Consider the following 11,108-nt stretch of genomic DNA (forward strand, 5'->3'; position numbering starts at 1 on the left):
AAAAAAAAAAAAAAAAAAAAAACAGCTCAGTGGGATTGGAACATCCAGTAGCTCGGTGGGATTGGAACATCCAGTCTGTGGAAAAGACACTGAGGGGTTTTCAGCCAAGGAGTGACATGATCAGAGGTACTTTCTAGAAAGGTCACTCCAGCTGCTGGAGGAGGTGGGAGGGAAGCAGAGACATCTACCAACTTGAAGGACATCTGAACGGGACATGGTGGTGAGAGAGACACAGAGGAGGCTGAGGAACGGAGGCATCGGTGATCAAAACTCCACTGCAGTTCATCCTACACTGCCCAGATCCATGGACCATGTTGCAACAGACATCAACATTTTAATTCACTAACTAAATGTACTCTGTGTATTCCAGAACCAGAAACTTCTTTTCTACTTCTCTCTCTCCGTATTTCTCTCTACTCCCAAAAGATGGATCGCACAGCACTATGTCCACAATGAGTAACCTCTGTATAAATACATGGAGCTTCTAGAAAGTGAAAGATCTGGCATTTTCCATCTGTAAGACGCAAAGAGAGCCATGATTAAGCATTGCGGTTGTGGACAGGCGCAGTGGCTCATGACTGTAATCCTGTAATCCCAGCACTTTGGGATGCCAAGGCAGGTGGATCACTTGAGCTCAAGAGTTTTGAGACCAACCTGGGCAACATGGTGAGACACAGTCTCTATTAAAAAAAAAAAAAATTATCTGGGCACAGTAGTGTGTGCCTGTCCTGTAGTCCCAGCTATTCAAGGAGGCTGAGGCAGGAGGCTGGCTTGAGCCCAGGAGGTCAAGGCTGCAGTGAGCCGAGATCATACCGTTGCATTCCAGCCTGGGTGACGGAGTGAGACCCTATCTCAAAAATTAAAAAAAAAAGAATTACAGTTCTGGAGTCAGAGCTGGTTACGCTACATGCAACACCTGGGCACACTGCTTAGCTTTCGGGCCTCAGCATCTTCATCTGTAAAACAGGGACACTGGGAGCCTCTATCTCAGAGGATTCTTGCAAAACTACAAGGGATCCTACATGCAAAGTGCTTAGTGCTGTGCCAGGCACAGAGTAAGCCACGAGAGCTATTATTGGGAATCTGTCTTCTAAATCAACTCAGCAGCCTCTCCCGACCCCTCAGCCCTTGCCCCTCTGGCTCTGTCCCTCTGTCTGAATCATCCTACTCCCTTTCCATGTCTTGACTGCTGGTTGGCTGCTATTTCTCCAGATCTGGGATATGTCATAATGTGATTGATGCACCCAATCATAAAAATAACCAGTTATTTTGATGTGGGGTGCGTCATCCCTAAAAATAACTGAGCACTGTGGAAGTGAAGGCACCGAGGCAAATGTTGGTTTGCATTGTGAGTGCACACACACCAACATGCACACACACAATATGCACACATACACACCAACATGCACACACCCTCACACCAAAAGACACACACCAACATGCACACTCACACCAATATGCACACACATATACAAACTCACACCAACATGCACACTCACACCAACATGCACACCAACATACACATACACAAACATGCACACACATATAATCACATCAACATGCACACACACAATATGCACACATACACACCAATCTGCTTACACCCTCACACCAAAAGACACACCAACATGCACACTCACACCACCATGCACACAAACATACACATACACAAATGCATACACATACACATACACTCACATCAACATGCACACACACACAAACATGCACACACAAACATCCACACTCACACCAACATGCACACATACCAACATGCACACACACACCAACATGTACACACACCAACACACGTACACCAACATGCACACATACCAACATGAACACACATATACCAACATGCACACACACACAGAATAGTCACTTTAAATAGGATGCAGAAACACACCAACTTCAATCAAGGGGGAGAAAAGCCTCCCTACTGCACCCCCATCGCTCTCACGGCCCGCTGATGATGGTGACAGCTTATTAGAGGGCTCTTGTCCAGAGGCAGCCCAGCAAGGGGCAGAAGGAGACAGCCTAACTATAGTATCAGAGAACACTGCTTACGGTTTTCCCCAAGCTGCAGCAAAGTGATTGACTTCCAGCCCCAGTAACTTCCAGGACTTCATTTTCCACAAGAACGCCCCTAATTCTAACTTGGTGTCACGCTTCTTTCCTTTAGCAGAGAAATGCCCCCAAGACATATCATCCTGACTTGCAGGGCAAAGGACACCGACTCATCATTCTTCCAGCCTCTGGAAACGGGTCCCTTGCTGTTGACAGTGCCTCGGAAGAAATTCATTCTTTATTGCTGAAACCACTTTCTTCTTTCCTGTACCCTTCGGGGATGATGGGCACAAGGTTTGAAAAACCTAGAATTTTTAAAAATAGATGAAGCTCAACTTGCCAACAGTGTCACCTTCCTGGCGACATCATCTTTGCCTCCTCCTGGCAGATACCACCTCAGCCTTCTGGAATACGATGCCACCTTTTCTCAGGGAGCTCAGCATGCCAAGTGGAACAGGCTGGAATGCCAGAAGAGCACAAGATTCGGAGAAGTGGCTCAGGACTGTTGGGACACCAAGACCCTCTGGAAGGGACCCAGAATCTTCACAGATGTCCCTGGTTCCCAGAGAATGACATTTGCCTCCAAGATGCAGCAAAGAGTCTGCGACAGCTTGCTGCCAGGAGTTCACAGTGAGTGAAGGTTGGAGACAGAACCCTGTGGTTGTATGTATGTATGTACGCATGTATTTTAGAAATAGTGTCTTGCTCTGTTGCCCCAACTGGAATGCAGTGGTATAATCATAGTTTACTGCAGCCTTGAACTCCTGGGCTCAAGCGATCCTTCTGCCTCAGCCTCCCAAGTAGGTGAGGCTACAGGCATGTGCTACCAATTTTTTGTAGAGACAGAGTCTTACTATGTCACCCAGACTGGTCTCAAACTCCTGGGCTCAAGCAATCCTCCTGCCTCAGCCTCCCAGTGTGCTGGGTCTACAGACATGAGCTGCCACATCTGGCCAAAGCCTGCATTTTTTTTGAGACAGGGTCTCACTCTGTCCCCCAGGCTGAAGTACAGTGGTATGAACACAGCTCATTGCAGCCTTAACCTTCTGGGCTCAAGTGACCCTCCTACCTCAGACTCCTGTGTAGCTGGGACCACAGCCATGTGTCACCACACCTAGCTAATTTTTTAATTTTTTTGTAGAGATTGGGGGTCTTGCTATCTTTCCCATGCTGGTCTTGAGCTCTTGGACTCAAGCAATCCTCCTGCCACGGCTTCCAAGATGCTGGGATTACAGGCGTAAGCCACCATGCTGGGCTGGCCTGCACTGAGACACAAGCATTGCCTCTTACTAGTTAGGCCTTTGTGAGCAAGTGCACGTGTGAGCCTCAGTTTCCTAGTGTGTAAATTAGGGAGAATAATACCTAACTAGTGAGGAGATGGTGAGGACTGAGCGAAATGATCTAAGGAAATTACGTGCCAGGCGTAAGGTAAAAAACAAGTTGTCATTATCATCAGCATCACGTTAGACAAAGGTGGGAGGGATACAAACTGCCCTGTCAATTTCCAAACCCATGCTACATTCCCCGGAGCACCTAGTGATATTTTACACCCACAGGAATCTCATCATATTGGGCAAAGACTGTGGCCTTCACAGTCAAACAGGTCTCAGTTCAAATCCCAGCCCTGCCCATTGCCAGGCATGTACCCTTTATTTCCCCAAGCCTCGGTTTCCTCAGCTGTAAAATAGCGTCCATGATGCCTAATTCCCAGAGCAGAGGGGACGATAGACATGCCAGGAAGGGCTCACAAGACGGGTCTGCCCTCTGCTTCCCCTTAACAAGGTGGCTTAAGCAAAGCAAGAAATGCTGTGGCTCAATTAACCCTACAGATCTCCACCTCAACCCAAACGTTCATAAAACCCCCATGGCGTTCAGTCCCAGACCTGCTGCCCAGCCTCGAAAATGCCCAGCAACTCTACAGCCAGGGAGGTCAGCCCAAAGTCTCTTAATTCTCCTGCTCTCTCATTAAACAAGCACTCACTAAGTGCCTACTGAGGGTCGAGCTTTGAACTGGAGCCTGGAAACAATGAAGAACAAATGGGCCAATTCGGCCCCTGCTTCCCAGAGCTCACGATGCGATGGTGAAGAGATCACCACGCAAAGACTGGGTTAGGCCTCCTCAAGAAAGTGAAACCTAGAATGACCACAGGACTCAGCAATTTCACTTCTAGGCATATACCCCCAAATTAAAAACAGGTGCTCAAACAAATCCTGGTATGCAGATGTTCACAGCAGCCCCCTCTTCACAACAGCCAAAAGATGGAAACAACTACAATGTCCATCAACAAGGAATGGATAACAAAATGCAATCTATCCATACAGTGGAATATTATTCAGCCATAAAAAAGAACAAAGTATACATGCCACAGTTGGGTGAATCTTGAAGACATTTTGCTAAGTGAAAGAAGCCAGATGAAAAGTGTCACATATTACAGGATTCCACTTACATGAACTGTCCAAAATACGTAAATCCATGGAGACAGAAAGCAGATGGATGGCTGCCAGGGACTGGGGGAAGGAGGGCATGAGGAGCGACTGTTTAATGAGTACAGGGTTTCTATTTGGCGTAATGACAATACTTCGGACTTTTTGCCTACCTCCCCCCGTTACTCCAGCCCGGGCAACAGAGCGAGCCTCTGTCTCAAAAAAAACAAAACAAAACAAAAAAAATAGTCCAGGGTTTCTATTTGGTGTGGTGACTATACTTTAGACAGAGGCATAATTGCACAACACTCTGAATGCACTAAATCATTCACTTTAAAATGATTAATTTTATATTATATAAATTTCACCTCCAATTTTTTTTTTTTTTTTTTTTTTTTGTAACATTTTTACCACCTGTTTCTAAAAGAGTTAATTTTCTTTATAACTGCTATTTATTTACTTTTTTGACACAGGGTCCCACTCTGTTACCCAGGCTAGAGTGCAGTGGTGTAATCATGGCTCACTGCAGCCTCGAACTCCTGGGCTCAAACTATCCTCCCACCTCATCCTCCCGAGTAGCCGGGACCACAGGTGTGCATCATCACGCCTGCCTAATTGTTTTTTTAATAGAGTCTCACTATGTTTCAGAGTCTGGTATTAAACTCCAGGGCTCAGGCAACCCTCCTGCCTCAGCCTCCCAAAGTGCTAGGATTACAGACATGAACCACCACACCCAGCCTATAACCTCAATTTTTTAAAAAGACTGAGTGATGTAGAACAGGGGTAAACGCTTTGACAGGAAAGTGTGAGGTGCTGTGAGCAGCACGGGGGCCTTAATCCCATGTCACTAACCAGATCGACTAGCTCTCTCGAAAGCTGATTTTTTTCTTCTCACCTTTGACGCATCAAATGGTATCTTCCTACAGCCCACGTCTGAAGACTGCACTCCTCAAAAAGCAAAGGCACCAGGGGTGGAGCTACCTGTCCTGAGAAGGGAAAAGTGGAGAGGAAGCTGCCCTGCCTGGTGCACCGCTCAGTCTCTCATATCCACGCTTCGGCCTGGACCGGTTCCCATTCCAGCTGCAGGCTATTTACATCTTGAGAGGAGGCTCTAAGAAGTTCCTAAAGAAACAGAGGAAGCTGTTTCTTTGGAAGGCCAAGGCAGGCAGATCACTTGAGGCCAGGAGTTCGAGACCAGCCTGGGCAACATGATGAAACCCCATCTCTACCAAAAAATACAAAAATTAGCTAGGCATGGTGATGCACACCTGTAGTCCCACCTACTTGGGAGGCTGAGGCAGGGGAGCCACTTGAACATGGGAGGTGGCACTCCAGCCTGGGCAACAGAGCAAGACTGTCTCAAAAAAAAAAAAGTTACTAAAGAAACAGAGGAGGAGGAAAAGGGGGAGGTAGGCAAAAAGTCCAAAAAAAAGATAAATCAGTGGTATCAACCTAAAATAATTGAAAACAGAGACTCAAACAGATCTCTGTACACCCATGTTCATAGAAGAATTATTCACAACAGCCCAAAGGAAAAACAACACAAGTGTCCATCAACAGGTACATGGATAAACAACAGGTAATAAATGCATATGATGGAATATTATTCAGCCTTGAAAAGGGATGAAGTTCTGACACATGCTGCGACACAGATCAACCTTAAAAGCAGGATGCTGCCTGAAAGAAGCCAGGCACAAAAGGTCACACAGTGTAGGAGTTCCCTTATCTGAAATATCTAGAATAGGCAAATCCATAATGGGCTGCCAGGGGCTGGAAAGAAGGGAATGGATATGAAGTGACTCTTTAATGGGTAGAGTTCTATTTGGTGTGATGAATACGTATTGGAAATAGATAGTGGTGATGATTGCACAACATTGTAAATATACTTAATGCCACTGAATTTCAGACTTCAAAAATGGTCAGAATGGCACAATTTCATATTGCGTCTATTTTACCGTAATAAAAAATGTTTTGTTTTTTTTTTTAAAATCACAGGTGACACACGGACATATTGTCCTTATTCTTTCTAACAGCAAAATTAAGAGGGTGGGGATCAGGGACCAAGCAGATTGGTGTTGAACCTCAGCACTGTTGTCTCAAGCTGTGTGACCTTGGACAAATCCCTTAACATCTCTGAGCCTGTTTTCTAATCTGTAACAGTACCTACAACTAAGGGTGGTTGTGAACACAATGGATGCAAACCACAGTGCCTGGCTCTTAGTGTTGAATACATAGTGGTGATTGTTAAGACACCTAAAAGGCACAAAATTCTTCTCCACCTCCAAGAGCTGTACCAGGCTGGGTGTAAAAAAGGCAGAAGGGGAGGCCACATCATCTGCCTCCAAGGCTCAGGTTCTGAGCCCTATGAGACGAGGCTGAGTGCCTGCAAGATGACAGTAGAGGCAATAATTCAGTGACAGGGGCTCTACACAGAGACTTCAAAGAAACATCCAAAGGGTATCTTCCAAGGTTGGGTACATAAGAACATCAGCTGTAGGTGTTCAGTGAGGGCAGTAGGATAAATTATAAGGGAAAAATTACGGGAAAACCACAAACCTTCTTGGAAGGCCAGAGGGTCTTGCAAAAGCCTCAGAATAGGATTTGGCTGAAGAAAGCCAGATTCTTTTATCCAGTGCCTGAAAGCTCAGGTTAGATTACAAGGGGATGTAAAGAAATTGATCTAGATAAGTTAGTTTACTTACAGTATGTAGGCCTCGGAACCTGGCCTTTAATCATCTGTAGGACTGCTCTCTCCAGGGAGGGCAACCATGTTAATTATCCACAAATGTGCTGACTCAAAGCATTTGTCATTAAATCTATATTGAATAAATGCCCACAGCACCAGCTGGTAAGGACCACAGCTGCTGACTCTTTACAGCACCCTCCTCAGGGTCTGTAAGCTGCCTGGACCCCTAGCCCCCTCTTTCACTGGATATCTGTGTCTGAGTGCATTTGTTCATCCAACACTGGGTCAGGGTCTGTGGGTTGGACCCAACAGTCAGCCTTTCTGAAGGCCCTTGGTATGTGCATTTCCCAAACACCACCTGTGACTAGGCTGCTTTGGGGGCCCACAGCTCACCTCTGTGCAGGGCCAGGAGGAAAAAGGGCAGAAGCCAGAGGGCCCTGCTGGACACCATCTCAGATGGCCACAGGAGCAAGGGACCAAGATTGCTGTTATGAGCAGGTTTATTGAGCCCCCCATACATGTTGCACAGGTTCTGGGGGGTCTCTGTGGCCCTTCCCCACAGGGCCAGGTTCCTGTTGGTGGTTCCTTGTGTGCCATTTTTAACTATTCTTCCCCACAAAGCCTAAAACCTCCAAGAGTCACAGAGGCCTGGGTGCTTATCCCCTGGGGAAAAGAAGCCTTAGGGTGCTAGAGAAGCCAAGCTCAGTGGCTGCTCAGTTGGAGAAAAGCAGATTCCAATAAGATAGTGTAGTAATCCATTCTCACACTGCGATTAAGCAGCACCTGAGACTGGGTGATTTATTTATTTTATTTTTACTTTTTTTTAATGTTATTTTACTTTAGGTTTTGGGATACACGTACTGAACGTGCAGGTTTGTTACATAGGTAAACGTGTGCCATGGCGGTTTTCTGTACCTATCAACCCATCATCCAGGTTTTAAGCCCCACATGCATTAGGTATTTGTCCTAATGCTCTCCCTCCTCTTTCCCCCCACCCCCAATAGGCCCCAGTGTGTGATGTTCCCCTCCCTGTGTCCATGTGCCCTCATTGTTTGACTCCCACTTATAAGTGAGAACATGCCATGTTTGGTTTTCTGTTCCTGTGTTAGTTTGCTGAGGATGATGATTTCCTGCTTTATCTATGTCCCTGCAAAAGACAGGAACTCTTTCTTTTTTATGGCTGAATAGTATTCCATGATGTATATGTGCCACATTTTCCTTATCCAGTCTATCATTGATAGGCATTTGGGTTGCTTCCAAGTCTTTGCTGTTGAAATAGTGCTGCCATAAACATGCACGTGCACGTGTCTTTATACTAGAATGATTTATAATCCTTTGGGTATATATTTTATTTTTTATTTATTATTTTTGTTTTGAGACTGAGTCTCACTCTGTCACCCAGGCTGGAGTGCAGTGGCATGATATTGGCTCACCGCAACCTCCGCCTCCTGGATTCAAGTGATTCTTGTGCTTCAGCCTCCTGAGTAGCTGGGATTACAGGCATCTACCATCATAGCCAGCCAATTTTTTTTTTTTTCAGTAAAGATGCGGTTTCACTATATTGGCCAGGCTGATCTCAAACTGTTGGCCTCAAGTGATCCACCCACCTCAGCCTCCCAAAGTACTGGGATTACTGATATGAGCCACCACACCTGCCCAAGACTCAGTAATTTACGAAGAAAAGAGGTTTCACTGGTTCACAGTTCCTCAGGCTAAGAAGGATAATGGGCATCTGGTCAGCTTCTGGGGAGGCCTCAGGAAACATAATTCTAGCAGAAGGCAAAGGGACAGCCAGCGCTTCACATGGCCAGAGTGGGGTTGGGTGGGGAAGTGGTGCCACGAACTTTCAAATGACCCGATCTCACGAAAACCCACTCACTATCCCAAGAATAACACCAAATGGGAAATCTATCCCCAGGATCCAATCACCTCTCACCAGGCCCCACCTCCAACACTAGGGACTATAATTTGACATGAGATTTGGGAAGGGACACAGATCCAAACCATATCAGATGGAGAAGGGCCCAGGGAGGTACAAGGAAGCAGGAAGCACTGTGGACTGGGGGAAAGAGACCCGCAGGTGGCCTGGGATTCCCAAGAGGCCCTAGGGCTGAAGATTTTTGTATGATCAGGTTTGCTCACCATGAAAACTCATCCCTGAGAAAAGCATAACTGAAAAGGCAATGGAAGGGGCGTGGGACACATTTGCAAAAAGGCATGGTGATCAGTGTCACTCACTAGCCATGTAATCTCAAGCAAGTGTATAAGTTTCCTATAACATCATCTTAGGGGCTTAATACAACACACATGGATTGTCTTAAAGCTCTGGAGATCAGAAGTCTAAAATGAGTCTTACTAGGCAGAAATCAAAGTGTCAAGAAAACCGTATTCCTTCTAGGAGCTCTAGGAGAGAGTCTGCTTCCTTGTCTTTTCCAGCTTCTAAAGACCACCAGTATACCTCGCTCCCAGCCCCTTCCTCTCCCAAGTCATTGGTGTAGCATCTTCAGACCTCTCTCTCTGACTCTGACCTCTGACCCTGCTGCCTTCCTCTTTCTCTTATAAGGACGCTTGAGATGACTTTGAGCACGCCCAGATAATCCATGATAATCTCCCCATCTCAAGATCCTTAATTTAATGACATTTTCAAAGTCCCTTTACTATGTAAGGTCACATATTTACAGGTTATATATTCACAGATCACATGCTCAGAGATGTCCATGGGGAGTAGCGTATGGGCATCTTTGGGGAAAGAGGGTCATTATTCTGGCTACTACAGCAAAGAATTCCCTCCTCCTCTCTGAGCCTCAACTTTCCCATCTGTAAAATGGGGCTAATAATAATAGCACTGACATCAGGGATTTGTCTGAGGATTACAGCAGGAATAGAATGATCTCTTAGTAGAGCCCCTGGGAAAAACCAAGTTGGGGGGTTCGGTCAGGGTTCCTTTCTTTCCCCACCCACCCCCTCTTTCCCACAGATACCCCAGGAGGCCTGCTGCATCTTTGGAGTCAGAGTTTGCAAATTCCTTGTCCAAGTGTGAGGCTCAAGAGAGAGCCTTACATTGACTCCCAGCCCCAGCTCTGACAAGAGGGTATCATTCTTCATATAAAAGTGAAAAATGAATCTTCACACCCCCCGATCTGGGAGTAATGGGATTTTTCAGGGCAGGCTTCATTACTGTGCCTCAGTGCCATTTGACTGATAATTGCATTCTGAAGCTAGAATTCATCAGTTGCCCATGCATTGTCATTACTGGATGTTTACCTGATCTATTTGATGAATATTAATTCACAAAAAAAAATATTTCCATTCCTGAAGTGATTCCGGGCAAAATGATGCCTTTCTTTCTACCAGGGACTGCTGAAACAATGTACAGAGTTAAGTAATAACGAGCCCTTGTCAGAGTGATTTATTGGGCATGAAAACAAACAGAGAGGAGGACTTCAGCCTCTCCTTTATTAAGCAACACCTGCGGGAAGGAACACAGCGTTCCATTCCAGAGCTGGGAGCAGACAGCAGAGAGGTGGCATTTGAAGGCCATAGAGAAAAGAGTTTATATAACACATACTCACGTTTTGCCAAGGTATCATCCAAGCAGAGCCAAGATGTTTCCTATGTACCCCTGCCACCCCACGATGGGAAGCTTATAGAAAAGAGTTGACATTTATGGAGCACTAGCTATGATTCTGTCTCTCTGGCCATGCATTTAATCCTCACTACAGACTTGAGAGGCGGGGCCCATCATTGACCCCATCTTACAGATGAGTAAGTACACTGGGGCTTAGTAAGGCCATACTTATCCAAGGTCACACTGCTTGAAACTGGCAGACCTGTGTCTGAAACCTAACTCTGACTCCCAAAGATAGTTCTCTTTCCACTGTGTAAGGGGTCCGCAAACTATAGTCTATGGGATATTTTTGTAAATTGAGTTTTA

General features: G+C 45.9%; 2 protein-coding genes across 4 annotated transcripts in view; one reads left to right on the forward strand and one right to left on the reverse strand.

Annotated features, from left to right (window-relative positions):
• Positions 1-11,108, reverse strand: part of KSR2 (kinase suppressor of ras 2) — a 523,481-nt gene that overhangs the window by 340,083 nt on the left and 172,290 nt on the right. The gene's annotated exons all lie outside the window — the stretch shown is intronic.
• Positions 1-11,108, forward strand: part of LOC108304931 (keratin, type II cytoskeletal 8-like) — a 71,612-nt gene that overhangs the window by 27,218 nt on the left and 33,286 nt on the right. The window contains exons 3-4 of the mRNA XM_017529426.1: positions 2,180-2,358; positions 2,453-2,694. Of these exons, the coding sequence (XP_017384915.1) occupies positions 2,180-2,358; positions 2,453-2,694 (421 nt within the window). The remainder of the gene's footprint in view (positions 1-2,179; positions 2,359-2,452; positions 2,695-11,108) is intronic.

The sequence above is a fragment of the Cebus imitator genome, unplaced genomic scaffold, assembly GCF_001604975.1.
Source record: "Cebus imitator isolate Cc_AM_T3 unplaced genomic scaffold, Cebus_imitator-1.0 Scaffold59, whole genome shotgun sequence".
Lineage (NCBI taxonomy): Eukaryota > Metazoa > Chordata > Mammalia > Primates > Cebidae > Cebus > Cebus imitator.